Source organism: Ammospiza nelsoni, chromosome 16 (assembly GCF_027579445.1).
Source record: "Ammospiza nelsoni isolate bAmmNel1 chromosome 16, bAmmNel1.pri, whole genome shotgun sequence".
NCBI classification, from domain to species: Eukaryota; Metazoa; Chordata; class Aves; order Passeriformes; family Passerellidae; genus Ammospiza; species Ammospiza nelsoni.
Genome location: NC_080648.1, coordinates 15,361,760 through 15,384,675, shown reverse-complemented (window position 1 = coordinate 15,384,675; position 22,916 = coordinate 15,361,760). Strand labels below are relative to the sequence as shown.

At 40.5% G+C, this 22,916-nt stretch overlaps 1 protein-coding gene across 6 annotated transcripts in view; it reads left to right on the top strand.

The window, feature by feature from the left end:
- EBF1 (EBF transcription factor 1) overlaps positions 1 to 22,916 on the top strand; it is a 264,174-nt gene that overhangs the window by 168,740 nt on the left and 72,518 nt on the right. For 4 of the 6 annotated variants that reach the window (XM_059483698.1, XM_059483697.1, XM_059483702.1 and 1 more), the window contains exons 7-8: positions 778 to 859; positions 8,660 to 8,801. In XM_059483698.1, coding sequence (XP_059339681.1) covers positions 778 to 859; positions 8,660 to 8,801 — 224 coding nt within the window. The remainder of the gene's footprint in view (positions 1 to 777; positions 860 to 8,659; positions 8,802 to 22,916) is intronic. The other 2 variants (XM_059483699.1, XM_059483703.1) reach the window with 1 other exon arrangement.

The window sequence follows — 22,916 nt, the reverse complement described above, 5'->3', positions numbered from 1 at the left end:
ACTATTATTCATTGACTTGTCTTTATGAGTTTACAGCCCACTGATGCATAACACTGAAGGAAATATTTTCAGTGAAATGTTTGCTTTTTTCTTTGGCTTTGTAAAAGGCAATGTCTTTTCTTAGAGATATATGTCAGGGTCATATAGCTACTTCAGTGAACTGTGTATGGTCAGGAAGTAGACTGCATCAAAAACATTTCATTTTTCCATGAAGTCATTCTTTTGACCAAGGCTTCCCCCTTCTCTCAGGGATTTGGGCTCCACTAACCACTATTGGAGCATTAATTTTATTCACAAACTCGGTTTAATCCTGGGGGGGAGATTTCAACTGTATGGAACACTTTCAGTATTTTTGTATTAAATCAAAACTTGAGGGTGACAGTGAACTTGTAAAACAAAACCCCATTTATACCCAAGGGAATTTTCATGTCTAGCATTTTTCTGTCCCTTTTTTGCTGTGCTGAAAAACGTGTCTGTTCCTCATTCCTCTGGATGGCACAGCCAGCCTGGCGTGACAGAGGGACTGACTCTGCAAAGTTTAATGGCTCTGACACAACAGAGCTATGAAATTAGTGTTTAAATTTTCAGGATGTTTTGCTAGATCAGGCCTATGTAAGCTCTGCTCCTTCTTTAGTTGGGCAGGGTGAGTTGGGAATACTGATGTTGACAAGTCTTTGTTGTACCAAGTGTGCAGATATCATATTTGTATCGCTGTCATATTTATACAGACTACACCCTATTTATAAGGCATTAATGTTCATTTCTGTTTCTTCACAGGTTCTTCTTGAAATTTTTCCTCAAATGTAACCAAAATTGCCTAAAAAATGCAGGAAACCCTCGAGACATGCGTCGATTCCAGGTCAGTCGGACACGCTTCCTCCTTTAAAAATCAGCAGCTGTTAGGACAGAAGTACTTTGACCCAAACTAACCTAGTAATTCACTGGAAGATGCTAAAAACATAAGGTCACAAAATAATGCCTAATTCTTGTCACAGCAGAATTGTCAGGAAGTAGTTGGGTTTTCTTGCTCTGGAAGAGAGTACTCTTGAAGATAATGTCATCTCCACCGGAAGGGAAAGCATGAAAAGGAAAAATCAAAATGACCTCTCTGTTGTTTTCAGCTATTGGGCTCCCCGGCTCTGAGATATTTTTCTCTCCATGGGGAACTATTTGTTTTCATGGAGACACCAAGTGGGCACCTTGTTTATTGGCTGGGGCAGAGGAAGGTGTAAGAGCAATTAATAAAATCAGGCATATGGCTACATGTGTTACTCCTGAGCAGTGGTAAAGACTCATAAACGTGCATCGATGGGATGAAGGTCTGTCCCTGTAGTGAGCACTTGGAGAAAGCTACCACTGGGTGCCTCTTTCTTAGGATGCTTTGGGCTGTTATTAACCCATTTTTGCATCTTGTGGGACTGGGTCTTGGGAGCTGAAATATCAACAAAGCTTTAGATAGCCAAGGACATCTTGTTATGGTCCAGCTGTGTCACTACTCATTTTGGGTTGAAGAGCATCACTGTCCCTTGGGAAGGTGGTCTGTACATGCACCTCCCCAGTGCTGGCAGCAGAGTGGAGTGGTGGCAATGCTGAGGAATAGTTGTTCCAACCCGTTTATTGAAGCCATGGTCTTTGACTGTGGCAATAATGCTTTAGCTGGGTATGTGCCGAATAAAAATATGGGATAGAAAGTCAAAGAACCTTCTCTTTTGGTGGGAGGAGTTTTCCACGGAGGAAATATGGTAGAATCTGTCTGTGGGGCTTTGCCTCAGGGTTCTGAGAAAGAAACAAGAGATTTGTCACATGGACCACATGGGTCTCTGGAGAAAGACAAATCCAAAATATATCTGCTTTCTGTAGTTACTCAGAACCTTGTTTGCTTCTTTTCCAGCATTGTTGCACTTCAATACAAGTGTTGAATGTTATGTAAGTGACAATATTATTTATATGTAGAATGTCTTTTGTTGAACTGCTTAATTGCAGCAATGCTGGAAGGCAGAGGGGTGCTATTTGCCTCTGAGCAGGGAAGTGCAGAAATGAGGAGATGTGGCCACAGGGATTAAATGAATCAGTGTAAAAGCCAGTATTAGCATGGCAGAGCCCTCAGCTTCTCACCCCACACTCCTCCCTCTGTCACGATTCTCCTGTGATTCCAGAGGGCATTATCACAGAAAGAGAATGTGGGAAAAGGACTCTCACCAGCACGGGGCTTTAGTCCGAGCAGTCACCCCTGGGGCCCCAAGTCAGAGCTTGCTTCACAACATGTACACTCTGCTGGGGCTGTGCTCGCCCAGGCTCCAGGCTGATTTTCATATGGAAATGCCTGTGCGCGTTCCTCAGAGCAGCAATCAGGAGCTGTGTCGGCGGGGAGGTAGGACATAGGAAAGGTTGTTGATCTCTTGACTTGTAAAGACATTCTGTCATACAAACCCAGCTTCACAGCAGTTGAGCTTTCCGTGTGTAAACAGAGACTGCTTAATTACACAGGTCATGTCAATTAGCGTGACCTCAGCATTTTCAAGAAATTAATCACTTTCAGCCGAGTGAACCACTCCTACTCTCATACAGGGTGGCATTGAAGCTCGCAGCATTCTCTTCAGTGCCCAGCCTTATTGTTTTACAATAACTGCTTCCCTTTTCTTTCTTTTTTTTTTAATTTTGAATTTGTTGGTCTTTTAGCAATAGACTTCTTAAAATAAAACAGCTGGGCTCTGCAGAGTCCAAACTTCATTTATCATTTCTTTGGGTGAAAGGGACCAAGTGTACATGTAGTATCTCAATGCTATGGTGCTCCTGGGTTTTGAGGCAGTGTTGTGTAGGAACCAAATGAAATCTGTGCCCCTGTGTTTGCTGTCAGCTGCATTTGAATTGTTACCAGTGACTTACAAGGTCTCCAATAGCAATGTCACAGTTCTGGTTAAATACCATAAGGATAAGGTATTTCCAGATACTTTCAGATGGTACCATACTCATTTTATACACATAAAAATGGAGACATTCCCTTCCTTCATTCCCCTACTTGTGCTGGACTTTGAAGCTGCCAAGAGATATTTCCAACTTTTGGTCTGTCATTCGTCATTCCCCAAAAGTTGCTGGAAGTTCTTAGAACACAGATTATGGTTTTGATGAGAGAATCAGTGGAAGGCCAAGGACACGAGTCCTGCACTTTCTAAGGACCAGTCCTGTAGAAAATTTCCTTTCTTAGTAGATTTTAGATTTGGTTTGGGGTGTTTTTCCCCATGTAGCATGGAATTGTCTGATTATCATCTGATATAAGACATTTTAAGAAAGTACAGGGAGGAGGCAGAGTGTGTGTTGATTCAGGCTCACAATCAGAAATTAATTAGGAGGTTTTATCCTGAACTTTGCTTGCAAATGTAGGAGTGTGATAAGTCTAACATAAAAGCTGTTGTGGGCCTGGAAGGAAATAAATTTCTCTGCATGTTTGAGATGTCCAGGCATGTGACAAGTGGAGTGGTATGGAGTGCCAGCAGAGTGTGTGTGCTGGAGCAGTGCTGGCCCTGGCTGTGTTTGTTGTGTCTCTATTAGCACAAGGAGACAGTCAGGGAGGAGAAGTCAAGTACTGCACAGTACTTCAGCTGTGTTTCACACTCCTGCTTGCCCTTGAGAAAATAATTTCATCTCCATGTTTCATCAGCCCAATTGCACAAAACATTTGGTGCTCTTGTGTATTATCACCTTTGCCCAACCTTGCCTTTTTATCCCAGAAACCCTCCAGAGCAGCTGCTCAATCTGGTTGCGAATTCTTCATCACAATAAGTCATCATCCTTGGTGGGATGAGCTGTAGTGCCTCAGTTAGTGGTAATAATAATACTGCTACTAAGTAGATGGTGTCATGACTGAATTCTGCCTAGATTTGATTTTTCAGAACTAAAAACTCATTCATACAACCTAAACAGCTTTGTATGTTATTGTAATTAATGAAACCCAGGCGCCCTAGCTGTCTTGTTGTTCTTGTTTTAGCACAACTGCTTGTAAACTGACACATGTCAAGTTTTAATTTAGAGGAAACTTTTCAGGCTGTGTCACTGAACGAAACCCCAAACGTTCACTTATTATGAAAACCTTGAAAGTCACTTAGAGATTGCCATGCTGTTTGATTCTGCTACCACAGCCTCTCCTGCAGCAGAGGCTGCTCGTTTGCCTCCATGGGATGCTGCCACTCATGTTTGAATTGAAGCCACTTGTGTCTTATTGCAAATTTGCATAAGAGACAGAGATGATGCTTCATGAATCCCAGATAATGGAATTTGGACATGCAAGGCTCCATCCCCAGAGAAGGGAAAGGCAAAAAAAAAAAAAAAAAAGAAGAAGAGACTGAAAAATAGCAGTGAGAGCTATGGCCCAATTCAACAAGGTAATTAAGTGCCTGGCCTGTCCTTGAGCACGTGAGCAAAATTACAGAATGTATTGTACTTATGTGCTCTTAGTTAGGCACCTTTTGAAGTGTCTTGTTAAATGGAGAGTGATTTTTAGCTACTAGAATAAAGAAGTCAACACATTGTGGGAAGAGGTCACCAAGTGGTGATGAAAATAAAGATGTGCTCGAGCCATTTATAGCTTTCAGAAGAGTGGCAAGCACTGGAGTTACATATTTAACACTTAGGACACACTTCAAACTGGGAAATTTTCCTAGCTAGATTTTCTCTGCCTTTGCTATTGGGGATATTGCAGAAATATCAGGTCCTTCACCATACACTGGAGAAAATTGAAAGCACAAGGAAAATGCTATGTCTTAATCAGTGAGCATAGCTTAATGGGCTGTGGTTAAAAATCAGGAGTTGTGCAATGCTTAATTTTGATATATTAGGTGAGGTACTATACCAAATAAACAGGCCGAGTGCTAAACGTGGATAAATAGCTTGATCTCCAGGCTCCTGGTCTCTGAATATTTAAAGAAAAAAAAAATCTAAACTCCAAAGTATTCACAAACTGAGCTATTTAATGGCAGGCAGAATAATCCACAGAGCTGGGATATGTTACTGCATTGAATAGCGCCAATTTCATTGAAGAAAGTTGTAAACCCATGTGTTTCTTTCATACCTCTGTCTCCCCTGGTGTTGATACAGGATTTAAATTCAAAATCTGTGAAGGGCTAAAGCTAAAGCTCAAAATCATTTTCCGTGTTTGCCTGTCTCAAATTAAAACTGTGTTTTGTTGACAAAATTTGGAAAGGTTTGAGATTTGGCAGACCTGGTTGTCCCTGTGCTTACATTAATGTGTCAGCACCTCATTAATCATTTATTAAACTGTAGTGTGCCTTTCCCTCTTGCTACAGTCTGTGTTTTAGGATGCCTTGGTGCCCATTCCACATGTACTCTGGCTGTCCCCTCCCCCTAATTTTATGATTTCTCCACAAATTAGTTTTAGCATGTGCTTTAACTTGAACATATCCCAGTCGTTTCAAAATCAAAATGAGGAGAGTGTAGTATTTTTTTAGATTAAAAAATATGAGTAGAACTTGTAAGTATGTAAGTGCTCTGCAGCAATCCAAGTAGGTAACTGTGGCACACAATATTTGAGGTACATTTTTTACTATTAATAATTAGAGGCATTAATATTTCCTTGGTGCAATGTGCACTCAGTGTTCCTCTATTAATGAGAATTTTCATTTAAAGAATTGAGCAGCAAGAGCCTGTTGCTTCTTACAGGTGTGCTATGAATAATCTTTTTTTTTTTCCAAACAGACACATAAGAGGTTTTTTTTTCTGCATTTCCTGAGACTGGAAACAGTTTCACTTGGGGATTCCATTTATAGTTTCTGCTGCTAACGACACCAAAGAACCACACCAATGTGGTCTCTTCATAGTAAATCAAACTGTTCAGGAGAGAGGTAGGAAGGTATTGCTAAGTAATTCAAAATATGTTGCATCAACAGTTTTGAAAATCTGAGGAGGGGGAAATTAAATGTAGCTTTACTCACATAAAACTTCAACAGGATTGTTTCCTCAAGTTCTTACCTAGAAAGTTGCATGTATAGCAGCAGCTACTTAGATACAGGATTTTCACACCTTTCAGAACTACCTTACTGTTACTACTCTTGGCTCATTATTTTTCTGGAATCCCATTTCTAAAAATGTTAAAAGGTTTGGTTTCAGCCCAGGTTTGATCAGCTTCAGCATGAAGTCTGTGTGTACCTATAGGGTTTTAGAATTGGGGAAAATATTTCCTCTTGTAGCCATTGTTATTAATTGTAGTTTTGTTAATTTTCATACATATCTAATCAGACCCCTAAAAGAAGATAAGGAGCTGGCATAAATCATGGAGCTGTGACAGGCAGTGCCAAGGATTTGGCTCAAAATCCCACTTGCAAAGAATTTACAATGGTTGCAAGTGCACAAATAAGATTGCAAACCCCGAGCCACTTACTATAAGATCATATTTTATTGAAAATATCATAAACTTTATTCTACCCCTCAGGAATTCAATGGATAAATTACTTTTGAAATCCCTTTTGGAATTTTATATATAGGGCTTGGTTTTTTTTCTCTCCTTAGTTTGATTTCAGGAAAACTTATCTGTAGTATTTGGTGCTTTCTTTTTCCCAAATTTCCATCTGTAGGAGCTCTTGAATCATTTATTCTGTATTTTAATATCTTTCACTTAAAACACACATAAAAGCCTATTGCTTGGAATGCCATTCTGAGGGATAGGGTTAGGATCTTTTAGATATAAAATATTCTCTTTTGTATTCTGCTTTTTCCAGAGAAAGACTTCAGGATCTCCTCTGGGCAGTTTAGTGGCTTTGCTTACTTTTTGAGTATTTTAATTGGGGGGCCAGAAATAGGTAGAAAATTTTTCCTTTCACTCTATTTTTTTTTTTTTAGTTCCAATTCAAGTGATGAAATTGAATAGTTGTAAGCGATCCTTTAAGTGTCCCCATTTGACCAACTTTGAGAGGCAGCAGCTTCCTGAGAGAGTTGAAGCAATGTTTGCCAATCCTTGTAAAGCATTTCACCTCTTCAGAGGCTAAAGCCTCTCAAAACCAAGAACAATTAAAGCAAGAGCCTTTCAGAGCGACTGGGGAATTCAGCAAAATAAATCAGAAATCCTCTGCCGTGGCTCTGGAGGCTTGCCTCATTATAAGAGCAGATCTATTAGCCCCCTTGCCATTGTCTTTCATTTCTCAAGTGAGGTGATTCTAATTAAATTAATCTGCATGTCAATCTATCGGTGATCAATCAAAAGGGCTGAGGTCCCCCTTTGCGGCACTGTGCTTGCGGCTGACAGGGGCTGATAATGGAGGAAGAAATAAACTGTCGAGCAAAGTTAATTAGTCAACATAATAGGTGGATTAAACAGGAGCTGCTGATTGCTGTTTCACATGTCGAAGCATGAGGTGGGAGCTGAAACTGCAATTAACAGACAATTATTATATTTGGTTGTAAGAGGTCGCATGAATAAACATATCTCTCTGGGTTTCAGTCTTTAATCCCTTTCCCTGTTTAATGTAAGGAGAAGTGTAGGTCATTTCTTCTTATTGTTTTAGTCAAAGTTCTCGAAGGCGACGCGTGCTCCTGGCAAACCAGCAGCCAGCTGAAGGCCAGATCTTTGGCTGGGGTAAAACCCTGGGAATGCCACATTTTGCTGGGAAAAGGCTGTGGGAGGGGTGGCTGAAGGAAAGCTGGGGAGGCTGAGACTGCTTGGTCTGAATGGAGACGTGGTGTGATGAGCTCACAGCTCTGCAAGAGACTTGTTTCTCCATGACATTTCATGGCTCACGGGCCCACTGCCTGGACAGGGATTTCCTTTTGGAGCCTCAGGGTTGAGCAGTCCCTCTGGACACCTTGGAGAAGCTGAGTCTTCTACTCTGGACCCATCATTTACCTGTTTGCCCCTGCTGGGCTGGCTTCTCTCCTGCCCTGGGCAGCTCTGGGCAGCAGAAGTGTCTAATCCTTCCTCCAGGGCAGTCCTGCTGTGTCTCTCTCACCTCGCCTCAAATCAAATCCCAGGTGTTGACATTGAGATAAGTTGAGAAATACAAATAATTCTAACACGGGATGAATAGGGTTGTGTTCTCCAGATCAAGACCCCACTGTCAAGCATATGTGTGTGTGCACACAAACATGCCTATACATACTCCTTAAGATAGAGCTCGGGAGAAATTTGGGCAAATCCAACAACCTGCAGTGACTTTGCGGAGGGGAGAGCAGCAGAGAAGGGTGGGGGCAACGCAGGCAGCAACTCTTGTTACAACTTCACAAAATACACTTTTGTTTTCTTTTATTCTGAATCGATTCTCATTTGCAATGTCAACATCTCTATCTACTTCAGCGTGGAAACTGAAGGATAATTTAGGGTGAAACACAGCTGCCCTTGTATATAGGGGAAAAAAATACTTAATAAAGATCCTCTTGTTAAAATGATGGTTAACAGTGTGCTGTCTGCCACGCAGCTACAAACTCTGCAATTTGACTTAAAACTGCATCAAAAGCTTTCGATGCCAAAGACCCACTCATCAATAGCGCCTCTTGTTAGATTTGTACAGCATAAGCACCAGTTATTATGTGAAATAGCTTTGCAATTTTCTACAGCTCCCAGCTGTTATTTATTTAACTGAGTTTATTACACTCCGCACTTTTTAAAAAACACACGGATTTATCCAAATTTTCCTCCATCTTGCTCTTGTGCTTGCAGGTCGTGGTGTCTACGACAGTCAACGTTGATGGCCATGTGCTGGCAGTGTCAGACAATATGTTTGTGCACAACAATTCCAAGCATGGGCGGAGAGCTCGAAGACTCGATCCCTCGGAAGGTACGCCTTCTTATCTGGAACATGGTAGGCAAATCATTTTCATTGGTTGGCATTGCTACTTTTAATGTGAATTTATTTGGTTTGTGTCTCTGGCTGCTGCTTTCAAAATTGTCCTGTAAGCGTTTATTATCTCTGGGACCAGACATTTGAAAGGGACTGGCCTCCAGACCAAAAGGGGAATTTTTCAAGTAGGTCAGCTCTAAATGTAGTGAAATGACAAACAAGTAAGCAAACATGGGTGCAGAGGTTGTCCTGTGTGCCAGTGAAGTGGGGTGATTTTTTTTTTAATGTTGGTTGCATTTATTCAGTACCCAAAATTGGAGTCTGATTTTTTTTTTCCAGACTGCCCTGATTTTTGACTGTGCATCTAAAGGATGTTGCACATTTTCTGAAGAGCTCAGCACCCAAATTTTGGATTGCATTTCTTCTATCTATAGGGTGCTGAGCTGTCTAGGAGATTCTTCTGTTCCTTTGAATTGCCCTAAATGAAAGCAGAGCCCTTTTGGAAATCCATCTGCTTACTTAAGCCATAGATGAATGTTCTTTTCTGGCTCCAGCTGTGCCAGCTGAGGACATTGCTTTTCCCACAGCTGTTTGTCTCCCTTCCCTGCTCCAGGCTATTCTTCACCATGGACATGCCAGCTAGGATGGTTGTGTGCTTGCTCTCTGGTCTCCTCCAGGCCAATGAAGTTCATTTGAATTAAACCATTTAAATAATCACTCTTTGCCAATATGGCTTGTTGCTGAAATGATTGAAGGAGAAATGGTGCAAGGCAATTTGGCTTTTCTGGAAGCACAGTAAACTCCAGCAAGGGTGGGATGGGGGCACGTGGCTGGAAGCAGCCTGGGGATAGTAATCTCTTCTGTAAGGTCAGCTGGTCCTGGAAGGGAACATCTGCTGGTGACTGTAGGTGCTTAAAATGGGAGTTGTTGAGTGCAAATGTACTTTGAAAAATCTGGATTTGATTAATGTTTTGTTTTGCTCTTTGTCCTCAAAGTTGATGACTACTGCTGAAAAACAAAACAAAAACAGAGGGCATTTCACTCCCCTCTCCCTGTTCCAGCTTGGTAGAATAGCTCTTTGTCTTCAAAGCTGTTTGTAATCCTAAATTCAATAGGTGCTTGCTCCCTCTAAGAGATGTGTACCCTCAGCTGCCATTGAAGTAGCTGAGTGTAGAAGGCACCAGTCCTTTATGCTGGTTTGTTTCACAAATATTTGCCAAGGATCTGATGAATAATTAAATAGATTTTTCCAAAGAGTTTGAAGAAACCAGATGAAAATTTCTCTGGGAAAGCAAATGCCACTCAGAGAAATGTTAACTAGATACGTTAAAAGAAATTATTAATGCTGAGAAATGGGAAAATGTGTGGGTTTCTACTGCTCAGTGGATTCCTGTGGAAATACTTTTCTATTCTGTTTATGCTTTCAGGCATCAGTCCTGCAAGCACTTATGCATATATTTAAGATTATGCTCACATATGGTCCTGTTGGGATCAATGAGGCTTCTTGTGTCAGAGAAGCTGAGGGTATTGATAAGTGTTTGCAGAATCGGGTCTGTAGTTCACACTTACTAACCTAAAATTCTTAGCTCAGCAGCGTTTCTCATTATATAAACATAACTTACATCTGTATTTATTTAGCTCTAACTTTTTTATGTAGGCTACGAGCCATTTTCAGCCATAATTCATGTTATAGAATTTTTTTTCATCCTGCCAACAACCTAATTTAATAAACAAACCACTGTCATAATTTTTACTGAAATTTATAAGGAATGTATGAACTCTGTCTTTATTAATTAGCAGAAGGCATTACAAAGGGAAACTTCTTTCTGTTCAACTTTGTAATCTTTCCATTGAGTCTAGTCTTAAAAAAACACTCTTTTTTTTTTTTTTCTTATATTCCTACTAAAGTAGTTGCCATATTTTTTTTCCTTTTTCCCCATTGCAGTCTTCTCAGTGCATGCTTTTGGTTGAGGCAGTACTTAATTTCTCTTACATAAATGCCCTTATTCTCATGCACCGTGGTATCTCATTTTACCACAGCTGTCGTTCCCACTCCTACAACCTGAGGGATTCTGTTGGCAAAAAGCAACAACAAAAAAAAGATAATTCTCTGCTTACGTAGCTGCACACACCTGAGTTACTGTGCTGATATTAAAAGTCAACATCTGCAAAATATCTCCATGTGTACATTTTGTGGGAAAGGTGATTTTTCTAATCTGCTTTCTCAGGCACCTCTCAAGCAACCTCATAAAGCAACTGCTAGTAAATTCTTACTTTTGAATAGCAACCTTCACACTACAAAATTGTTCCCTTCCCAAAGGCTTGGTGGAGCCTTTCTTTTTAACCCAAATCCTTCTGTCCAACTCTCCAGGAATTCTCTGAACATGTGAGTCCAAGAAACAGGAAAAAAAATTTGAAAATCCAGTTGTTATGATATTACTTTACTAAATACAAAGAAAGAAAAAGGTTTAATGCTATTGAATTTTGGACAAGACCCATTGGAACAGATGACAGTTTCCTCCACTGAAATAATTTTTTGTTTTCACTTTGAGTCACAAAATGTATTATTTTTCTCCAGTTTTTGGAATTTTTATTTTGGATAGCATCAGAGGCAGTTTGTTTGCCTCTCCTCTCCCCATCTTTTCTGCCTCCCTCGGGGAAGGACAGATTGACCTGAGCTGTATCCATGAGCAGGCATAGGAAGGGAATGTAGTCATGGTTTGTCTCTGGTTCATTGCTCTGGTGAGCAACTGCTCATCACAGGTTTGTAAAATCTGGGATCTGACTATAATATACCATTGACCAAATGTATTCCTGTGGACTTTTCCAGACGTTTAGCTTCTTAACACAAATTCCTGATGGCAATAGAGATGAATGCCTGACTGTGAGGGCTGGGGAAAGGAGAGACAGGATGTAGAAAGATGTGCTGGTTGTTGAGTTTACCTGGACAATATCCAGCTTATTTTTCCTTACAACCTTGTGTTTGCTGTTCTGAAACATGGAGGTACAGTTTATGTGACACCTAAAAGATACTTTGGGGGCCAAAAAGCTGGAAAGAAAGCTGCACCTCCTAAGCCACTCAGGAGCCTGGTGTCTCCACATTTGGGTTTCACCATCTCATTAACAGGTAGTCTGAATTATTTTTGGGACATCCAACACATCTTTATTTATATCTTGCTTGTCAGACTTTTCAGTCAGTAAAGTAAAACCCCACCAAAAAGGGGTTTTTTTGTAGCTCATTTCTCTGAATATAACCAGAACCCCAGATCTTGGTTTTGTGTCCACATGCTGCCCCCTTGAAGCCAGTGGGTTAAGCAGCTAATCTTTCAAATAAATATATCTATATTTTAAAAGTAATAGCTGGCAGAGGCCAATTATTATTTCATCCATCTCTGTGTGGTATAAATAGGGTAAGCCACAGTAATCTGTGGTTTTCAATAATTATCACTTTTTCATTCACAAATAGTTGGATCCTCACTGGTTTTATATTTCTGGTAAACCAGAAAGCCGGTGTGGTTGACCTTTCCAAATTATATATATAGTAAGATGTATAGTCAAGAGCCAACAGGCTCCAACAGTAGGATATATTTCAGCTTGGAGTTCATCCCAGGGTGTCAATTTTAAAAGCAAAATCTTCCCAATGAAATTTAAGTGATAAACTTATGGAAGGGGAGAGTTCTGGCAGGGCTTGCAACAACTCTTTTCAAGTTTACCAGCAATAAATCCACTGCAAAGTTTCCAGTTAAAATTCATATCATTGCAAAGTAAAAATTCTTTTTTTTCCCCAAATCTTTTGAATGTCTTTACAAGAATGTAAAACCAATTGCAGCATCAGTTTCTCTATTATTTTTCCTTGCTGGCAGAATGCAATGCCCTCGAAAAATGATAGTCCCTGAGACCCTGTCAGTTTGCATGCTCTAACACTTTATTATCTAATGATCTAATATGCAACAAGGCAAAGAGGGGGTGCTTATCACCCTGACAGGATGCCTAAGAGAAGTGACTAAATTACTTTATGTACCATTAGCACTAGCTGCCTGGGTGAACTCACTGTGAGCATTTATGCAAATATTCCTGAATACATTCAAGTGGCCTTGTCAGGAAGACGACTGACAAGCAGCTTAAATGCTTGGGTTTTTAAAGGGACAGTTTTATTTCTTTTTTCTTTTCCTTCCTCCTCCATGGGAGAGCACTGAAGAATTAGGTGATGGTGAGGTTTGCTGATGATTTGGTTCTGAGTCAGCTAAACAGCAGCAGCAGATGAAAGGTGCAGGGTAGAAATAGAAACAAATTATTAGATGTGATATCAGAGTTTGCAGGTGGAAGTGGAGATAACCACGATTTCCAAAGCAACGTCCTGCTGGTATTTTAATATGAAATATGCATAAATCTCTGTGTGTTTATATCTAAAACAAGTCATTATGTAGTGAAACCATTACCACTGGTTGCCTTAAACTGGGAAGGATAGTGCAAGGCTGGGTGATTTGATCACTTCATTGTGGTACACAAGACAGCCAAGCTTTTACAATGTTGTTTTAGCTCATGGCAGCAATGAGTGACTCCAACCGTTTGTCTGCAGGTGGCAAAACCTCCTACAAGAAATAAAAAGCAGTAGTGGCTGTGCCTCAGCTGCACATGACAGCCAGATCCTCTTGTCAGCAGTGGGGCATTTAAAGAGTTTTTCTTGCCAATCCTGCCCATCCTGGGCCATTTAAGAGTTCACAGTTACTGCACAATCTAAGATTTTCCACTGAGTCCTCAGATTTGAAAGCAAAACTGATTGCTAGGCTGTGCCTTAGTGAATCAGGTATTTTCTGTTTGGATTATTAAAAAGAGGAAAAAAAAAATCCCTCACCTTATAAATGACTTTGAGACGATAATATTTAAAATAAAACTTTGAAACTGATTGCCCTTAGGTCTCATTTCTAGTCTGCCTGTAACAGAATTGTTGAGGACAGACATTGAATACTGTGAATTCTGTTGCACATGGTGGATGATTCCTGAAAGATGCTCAGAAATCTGACTCCGTGACCTTCTTCCTGTGCCCTAAGTGGCTCTGGCCCAACTCTAATCACTAAATTTTGGGCATTGTGTAGAGTTGTGAAGAGGATGACCTGATCAGCTCCATTTTAACCATTTTATCCCTCAATTTCTTGGTGGTGCCTATCTCTGTGCTAGTTGATGAAATTGTTACTCCAAGACAGAACACTGACTGAAGCAAAAATTTTAACAATTTGAGATGGGTTAAGCTTCAAAACTTGATATATTTTACCCTTAGTTGGTATAGGTTCATGTTGTGCATCAGAGTTAGGGACTATTGCATTAAAAAACTGGCCAGGTTTAAACAAAGAAATGCTAAAGTTTGACTTGCTTCACCCATGGGTGGAAGCACCTGTTATAGTTTAGTGCTGAGCTTAAGAATGATTTTGTGATTATATGAAAAATATAAACACACAAGGTTTTTCTGCATCATATCATTCCATATAGAGAAATGCAGTGGGCTTGATTTATTATTTAGAAGGGAAATATTGAAAAAAAAATATTAGGATTCTACCACTCTACTTGAGGGGATCTTGTATGTTATTCTGAGTTATGTCTGCTTTCTAATTTATTTTCTATGAGGGAAGAATACCTTGGGTTGTTGGACATCTCTATGCATACACAGGGGAAAAAAATGTGACTTTCAGAGCATTGCACAACATGGATAGTAATAACAGTAAGTGAGCCTTGATATACTGAAGGATTGCAAAACTTCAAGCTGGAAATAATTTTCTTTATTTTTGCCAAGTTGTCTTTTTCATATCGGTTCCTTCATAAATGCAGTGACTCATAAATTCAGGCAATTTTTAACATAATGGCTTGTTATGTGTTCTTGGAGTTTGACCTCACTGAGTGTATAATATTAACCTTTTCACTGCCCTGTGGACTTATTCTGTTCCACAAAATGAGGGAATGGTTGGGGCTGGGAGGGACTCTAGAGACCATCCAGTCCAACCCCCTGCTAAATCATGTTTGCCTGGAGCAGGTTGCACAGGATCCCCTCCAGTCAGGTTTTGAACATCTCCAGGGACGGAGACTCCACAACCTCTCTGGGCAGCCTGGTCCAGTGCTCTGTTACCCCCAAAACAAAGTTTTTTCTCATAATCAGATGGAATTTCTAATTCAAGTGAGAGCGCCAGGGATGGATTAGTTCAGAATGTGAACTTGGGTGGAGTGGGAGCGTCTGTCCCTCCGAAGAAACAAAACATGGCCAGAGAATTAAGATGCTTTACTTGAGAGAATTGGTAGATAAAGGCTCATGATGATCTTAACAAGATTTTAACTCTGGGAGGCAGTGAGGTAAGCTTCCGGTACTGTATCAAGTTCTCTGTTGTAAATGTTGAGTAAGGACTTGGTATTTTCCCAAAAAATGTATGGCAGGTCAGGGGGAGGTTAAGGTTTGAGTAATTCCTCACATGGTTGAGGCTGAGGTTCTCTGATGGGTTCTAGGATTAGAGATGTCAGGCTGGATGATCAAAAGGGTCTTTTCAGGAGTGAAATGTTGAATTTACATCAGATCAGCAAAACATGGCAGAGCTAGGATTTGTGCATCTCAAATTTAGGCAACCAAAACTGTGTTAACTAAATAGTGCCCCACTGAATTTTGCTGATGGTTTTTTTTTTAATCTTCACCAGAGCAGAGTCGCTGTTTGCAGGCCCAGATCCTTTATTCCTCCTTGAATATTACTGAGAATTGCACAAGAACTGGGTGTGTGGGTAGGTGGGGCTGCCCTTTTCACAGCCAGTCATGCCAAACAAAAAGCAGAAAATCTTTTGTTTCTATTTGTCTGGGTCATAAATCATAAATCATAAATCATCCATTATGGAGAGGTACTCAAAAGATTGGAATAACTGGCTGTAATAATTCCGATCTTTCAAAATTTATTTTTAGTTTGAGGCTAAATGAAAACAAGATTTAAACAATGAAAATGGATTTTTAATGACTAGTTTAGGCAAGGAGATGCGAGAATTTCGGTTCTGCCATCAGAGTGTAGCTATTGCATGAATTGGTGTTTGAGTTTGTGGGGTTTTTTTTGGTTTTTAAACATTACTGTATAACATATTTGTGTTAACATTTCTGCAGGAGCCTTAGGAGATACCATTTGAGGTGTTTCATTAATGATACTCATTAATGAAAGGATTGCTGTTACATAATGTCCATGGAAATATCTTCTGAAAAGCCAAATTTGAATACTCCAATTGCCACAGTTAGAAAGGATTTTCCCCTGACAGTCACTTATCAGAGATTTAGGGTCACATTTAATTGAGAAGAGAAAATTGGGAATGGGAAACACCTCAATTTTACAAAGACAAGATGGAAGGTTTGGTTAGGTGAAAATTTTCCACAAATCTGTCATTTAGAATATTCAGTTTAGAAAACTTCACGAATAATGAACTCATCTTGTCACTGAACTGAGAGAGGATTGTAGTGAGCATTCAAGTCTCTGTCTGCCAAGTGTTTCCCCAGAAAAATGAGTATTTGACAAGGCTCCTCCACATGCAAGGAAATGCGTTAATAGCATAAAGCAGGACACTGATGCAGAAAATGGAGCCCACCAGGGTGGGATGCTTGGAGTTGTTATTCTAATCTGGTTTGCTACTTGAAAGTTATTAATGTTTAGTAGCAAAGAATAAAAAATAAGCTACTAATAATTAATATTGGAATGAAGAAAGGCTTTGTGTTTGGCCCAAATCCAGATTACAGGATTTTTTGGGAGCGCACGGCATTGCAAAAAGTGTGCTTTCATTAAAGCCAGTAGTACAACTTCATAAAGTGGTTTTTAAAATCCTAGTCCAAACTGTTTGCTGAGCATAACCAGAAAGCTTTGTGTGTCACAATTGGTCCTTTCTGCTTTCCACCTTCATTCCATGAATTTATAGTTCTCTTTGTGACAAAACAAATCCTTAGCGTGAAAGTGACTGTAATATAAGCAGTGCTGGTTTATGACCTCACTGAGCAAAGCGAATAGGCTTAGGAAGTTTATTAAAAAGATCAGGAATAAAGTTTTATGAAAAACTTGTCTGAAATTTAGAAGTTTAGGATTATTTCACAAAAGTAATTCAAACATTTGATGTGTAAGTTAATGGTACAATGGCCACAGTGAAATGCTTAAAGAGATACCACCCTTCATGATGTGAATATTTGTGATTTTCTAAACTTCTGATCCATTTTTTGTGAGACAAATGGCCATCCAAGAGTATAGGTATCCCAAAAGAATTTTTCTGGGAGAATTCTTGGACCTAAAGCAAAACTCATGAAGCACTAAGGTGCCTACAGCTTCAGGTAGCTGCTTAGTGCGATTCTTACAACTCTGGCTACAGAATTTCTATCTGTCTGTGAGGTACTTTGAAAATTCCATTAGTTACTTACTGGAACCACTGGATTGGTGGATGCTTCCAAAAATCTGGTCTTGGGTGCTACAGGAACCTGTGTGCTGTTTGCTGTACTGCCCTTGAAGTGCCTGTTAGCACTGGGAGCATAAGGAAGTTCAGAATTAATTATGTTTGGTTAATACCATATCATTATGGTTTTGTAGCAGCTTTCTCAGAGGTTGAGTATCTATCCCATGAAAAAGCAAAGTGCTTTTCCCACAGAAGTCCCTCCTGAGTTGTGAAATGGCAGCAGAGTGCTGGATCTCTCCCTGCTGCTGGAGGCTGAACAGACAGCTCGTGTTGCTGTTCCCTGAAAACCTGGGCTTGCATATGGAATTCATAGGTTTGGTGTTACCTGATCCATGCCCAGAGGGAAGGCCAGCACTTGGAGCAAATTCTGCCTGACCACAGCACTGCTCATCTTTCCAGCCACAGCATTAGTGCATTGGTTGGGGTTTGAGGTCACAGCACTTTCCTGCAGGACGTTCAGGTGAAAGCATGGCTCAACTCCCTGGGCCGTTTGAGGAGAAAAAGAGGGGGTGAAAGAAATATTTCTGATGATGTTTGGCTCTCTGAGACACTGAAAGGTAAAGCTACTGTGATTAGGGGCCCTTTGGGGAAAATTACTCTTTTCCTGGGATTGCGACCCTGAAGGTGACAGTGAGTGCTGCCTCCTCCTTCAGCCCTGAGCCTGAGCAGAGGTGCCTGCAGGAAAGCCCAGAGTCAGGTGCCTGCTCAATATCAGCTGCCAAATATTTTTTATGAGGTTGCTTCTGGCTGCTCCCTACCTATGCTATCGTCTTGCCGAGATCCCTTGGTACTTTCCTGAGCCAGCACGGAACTCCCTGGGTCTCCAGGCTTGCAGAGGTGTCTTCCCATTTCTGCTTATTGTATAGAGGAAAGAGGATCCTAATTCAGGCAGGCTGACTCACCCAGCCAGAGCTGGAATCTGACGTTTGACAGGCTGCAATGCCTGAGGTAGGTGGTCTGAATGCAGCCCTAAATAAATAAATAAAAACCTAGCATGACTTTATCAGAGACATTGAAAGAACAACTTCTCTAAGCATTTGTAGGCTCGAGTCCAAAGTATTCACTCAGATTTTCAGCGTGCTGGGTTTATGTGGTGTCATTGCTGGACAAATACAGTGAACTATAAATATAATTTTATGCTTATGTTTTTGCAAGTAAAGCCTAAATGGCTGGGAGGGGGTGCCTGACCCTGCACTTGGAGCAGCACAAAGAACAGAGGAAGGAACAGTCTGAGAGACACAGCACAGCAGAGACAAGGGGTTCTCAGTCTGTGCAATGCAGTCGAGGCTGCTGCTTGAAATGCAGTGCAGGTTATGTTTCCTCCATCTCTGTCCCACTGCCATCACAAACAGGGGCTGAGGGTTATATTGCATTGCTGAATCTAATAACAATAATAAAATTATTATTATTACTATTGTTATAAATTATAAAATAATAATAATAATAATAATAATAATAATAATAATAATAATAATAATAATAATAATAATAATAATAATAATAATTGCATATCCACTCTTTCCATCCTAGATATTCATTAGTTTTCTGAGTATTTCTGGCCAGAACAGAAATTTAGCTAAACCCTCTGATCACTGGGATGCTTTTCCTGCAGAAAAGTCAGATTCCCTACCTTTCCCCTTGGCCCAGGGCCTGAAAACCTGAGGCCATGCATCAGACCTTGGTCCCTCCATTGGCAGCTCTATGAAACCTGTCAGAGACAGCCTGAGCACAATTTTTGCACATGATGAATATGGATCTTTGCTGCATCTGGCAGGCTGCAACAATGAATGCAGGAGACTGTCGTTAATAGATAATAAAAGCAGAAAGAAACATTAATGGGAATAAGCTTTGCTTTTGCTGGGACTGATTATTACTTTTCTGTTCTTGGGCTGTGACTAGATCGAGCTGCAAAGAGCAGCTACCAGTGCTGAGTGCACGCATGTGTTTTGTTGCTGGCTGTTTTTTAATCTGAAATATTTAACCATGACATCTTCAAAGTGCGACTGTGTCATACATCCTCATACACTAATAGATTTCAAAGATGAAGAGCCTTGCTGCTTTATGTTTAGTCATGCCTTCATCTATAAATTTATGGCAGTATTATGGTTTAACGAATTGAACAAGTCCCAGAACAACAACAAAAATGCTCTTTTGTTTGAATTTAGATATAGCGCGCTTTGTTCTTCAAACAAGTAATAAAACCAATATGTTTCTTTAGTGGTAAACTTTGGGGTAACTTCATCTCACATTACTAATGAAGCACTTGGGGAGCTGTGTGTGCACATGTACACGTGTGTGTGTGTGTGGCAAACGGGTGCTTTCAGTCGTGGTGTTGGCCCTAGGCTGAGCATTCGTATTCCGATAGCGATAGGCAAAGCTCCCAGAACAGATGGAGCAGAGTTCAGCACAAAGGTTTAATCCTATCAGGATGATTCCTGTATGGCCATCTGGATAATCCGGTGCACAAATTCAGTGCCTGTTAAAAGTACAACGTAGGCCAAGATTAGCGTCACAGATTTTCCACTAGACTTGTTCATATTTGACTTTATGATTCTCAGACTCCAGAAATTGCATTAGAGAGCCTGTGATTTGTGAGAGAAATCAGATGAGGAATAAGAACTCTTAGGGTACTTGAATTTCCCTTGAAGAAACTGGATTGCAGGCACTCCCTGTCCCTGGCAGAACTGCTTTGTGTTTCTGCACGGGTTGTTCTTGTTTCTGAAAGACGATTACTGTGAGCTCTCTGTTGTGGGCAGGCTTTCTCAGTTCTGTTGAACAAAGAGACCCCAGCTGAAAATTATATTAGTTGGATCTTGTTTTTTTCAAGAAAATAAATTCTTTGTTTCCTGTAGAATCCAACTCAGGTGAATTTCTGATTGTTGTGCTGTGTAATGTAGTTGGGGGGGATTAATTTGAGGGATGTGGGGTTCTGTTTTTTTCTTTGTGATAGTGAAAGATGTAATAAAAATGTAATTGATACTAGTATTTAGTTTGGCAGTAAGAATTTAGATTTAGATTGAATTCTATGTTTCACCTAGAATAGTTTCTGTGTATCACTAACTGAACCTTGCCAGTGTGGCCATAATGTACCAGTGGGTGTTGGAGCATCAAGGCTCAGCCTGTTGTGCTCTGGATGCCGAGCCTGTTGCACCTTACAGGATTTTGTCTAGTCCTGTGCTGTGACTCTAGGGAGATCTACTATGAAAGATTTACTGTTTTATTAAGGTACAGATGGAAAATGAAAATGAGGAAACAGGACCAGGGTCGGTGGTAAAACAAACTCGGAATTTTGAAATTGTACCCACCTGCCCTTCTGTTGAGTTGAGGTTTAGCAACGCAGTAAAGCACAGGGTTAACATTTAGCAAATATAAAATTCTTTGCTGGATCATGAAGAACCAGTCAGTTAAATTAAGTATGCTTTGGAGTATCAGAACTATGCAGAAGTGTTTGTTTTGACAAACTTTTAGGGCTGATTTATAGTATTCATTTTGGGCTTCCATTTGCAAGGTTGCCTCCATCCTCTCCCAGAAATTGCATCAGTACAACTATTTTTAAACTTCAGTGCACTTAAGCAGATGCAGTCTCCTTTCTGGACATGCCTATTGTTTTTAAAGTAGTCATAGTGACTTAACTGGGCTCCATAACTTCATAAGGGAAGTTGATGGTGGAAAGGCATTGAAATTGCAGTGGGAAAGGCAGATAAAATTTTTTTTTCACTGTTTGATTAACAAAATTTTGGAGCCCATACTCAGATACAGCAATCCCATCCATGTGTCACAGCTCAGTCCCCTGCATGGTATTTATTGCCTTTGGCTTTCACACAATGTTCATGTTCCTCTGCAAGTGGCACCATGGGGTGGAGGAAGGGCTGAAGGAATAGAGGTGCATTAATCTGGGGGCTTGTGGTAAAACATTTATCTCACTTGGGGGTCAAAATATGTTTGTGCATCCCTGGGGGAGCAGAGCAGTCACTGCTTTGGTGTTAAGGTCTGAGCAAACCCATCCCCTGTTGTGCAGCTGGAGGTGATGCCAAGACTTGAAAGGCCCTGTGCAATATTCTTGGATGTCTGGTTTTCCTCCTGACCCAGTCTGTGCATCCCTGAGCACCTGAGCTGCTCAAGAGCACAGGGAGTGCTGAAGCTGAGGGGCAGGCACTAGTTTAGCGATGCTTGGCCAGAGCCACATGCAGCAGTTTCCTCATGGCTGACTCAAATTGAAAGTCCTGCAATTCTGGGGCAAAAATGATGAATGCAAAAATTTGAGCTTAAAGCCAGCCCAAAATTTCCTAGGAATAAAAAAATCAGAGCAGCACATCAAAAAAATTGACAATAAATTAGGCTTCTTGAAATATATACATTTAGAGAGAATGCAGATCTATTTCTCAAGAAGAGGAAAACATGTACTGTTTATATATATAAATGTTTAGGTTGAACTATCTATTTAATTTAACATAATTTTAAGTGGGTTTGTAACATTGCATTTTTCTTGGGGAATTTATTATTTGCCAAACAGACATGACAGACCTTTCTTTGGAGGTCAAGTTTTACTGACTTGCAGGGAGATACTAAGGACTCTGACTGTTTTATTAATTTTTGGAAAGTAGGAGGTAGCTCCTAAAGTAAAACAAAAAAAATAACCCAAATAAGCAAAGAAACTCCCAGAACTTCCTCTGTGATGTGAAAGGGTTTAAGAGAATGAATGAAAATACATTTCTTGCAATCATACAGAGATAACTAAATTATCATTTTATGGAAATGTTGTAAGTAAAATACAGAGCAGATTTTTTTTTTGTAACAGGTCTCTCATTATTCTGGATTGCCTCCTTTTTCCATGCAGTCATTTTTCAGGCACTGATCAACAACTGAGAGCTTTGGAAATCATTAATGAAAGAGAAACACAGAGGACTCCATGAAATGTAACTTTGCTAGCTGAGGCATCAGCAAGGATAAAAGAGAAACACTGGCTTAAGTATTGATTGTAGGTGGAATATTATCCCAGGTAATTTACATTTTCATTTCCCATTAATGGGAGCCGTACATCCAAAACGTTCAGCAGAAAATCACAGCCAAGACCTTTAATTTCACTACTGGAAACCAGAAAAAATGCAACCTTCCATCCCTTCCTTTCCCTTCCCCCAACCTGGAGGGATTGCACGGCGCGTGTATTTTTGGTTCAGTGATTTCACCCAGTGCAGATGTCATGAAGGACCGGGAGGAGGTTGCCATTTTTGGCAGGGTGCTGTAATCTTTAAGGCTTGCATATGCTAAAACCCCCAAATATCGAGGAGCTGGGCATCACATCCTCGTGCCTGTGTCGCACAAAGCTGCAGGAGTTATCTGCTCCAGGGGGAAACCTCTGCTGCCCTGTTTCCTGCACAGCAGCTGCTCATTGTCAGCAGAGAATGGGACACGGAGCTGGCTCGAGACGCAAGAGGAAGGCAGGAAGATCATCACTTCACCCAGATAAGCAGCAAACACATTGTTTAGCTTAAGAGTGAAGATTTAATGCTCCAGTTAAATACATAAAAGCTCTGCCACATTCCCTCTCCCTGAAGTGTCCTTTGGGCTGGTCCTGAGGACTTTTCCCCATCCAGGCTGGTTTCATAATCTTCAGTTGCTTTCAGCTGCCTGTGCTGGATGCCAGCCCCAGCAATGCCCCACACACCAGCCTGGAATGGCACCACTGCCTGGGCA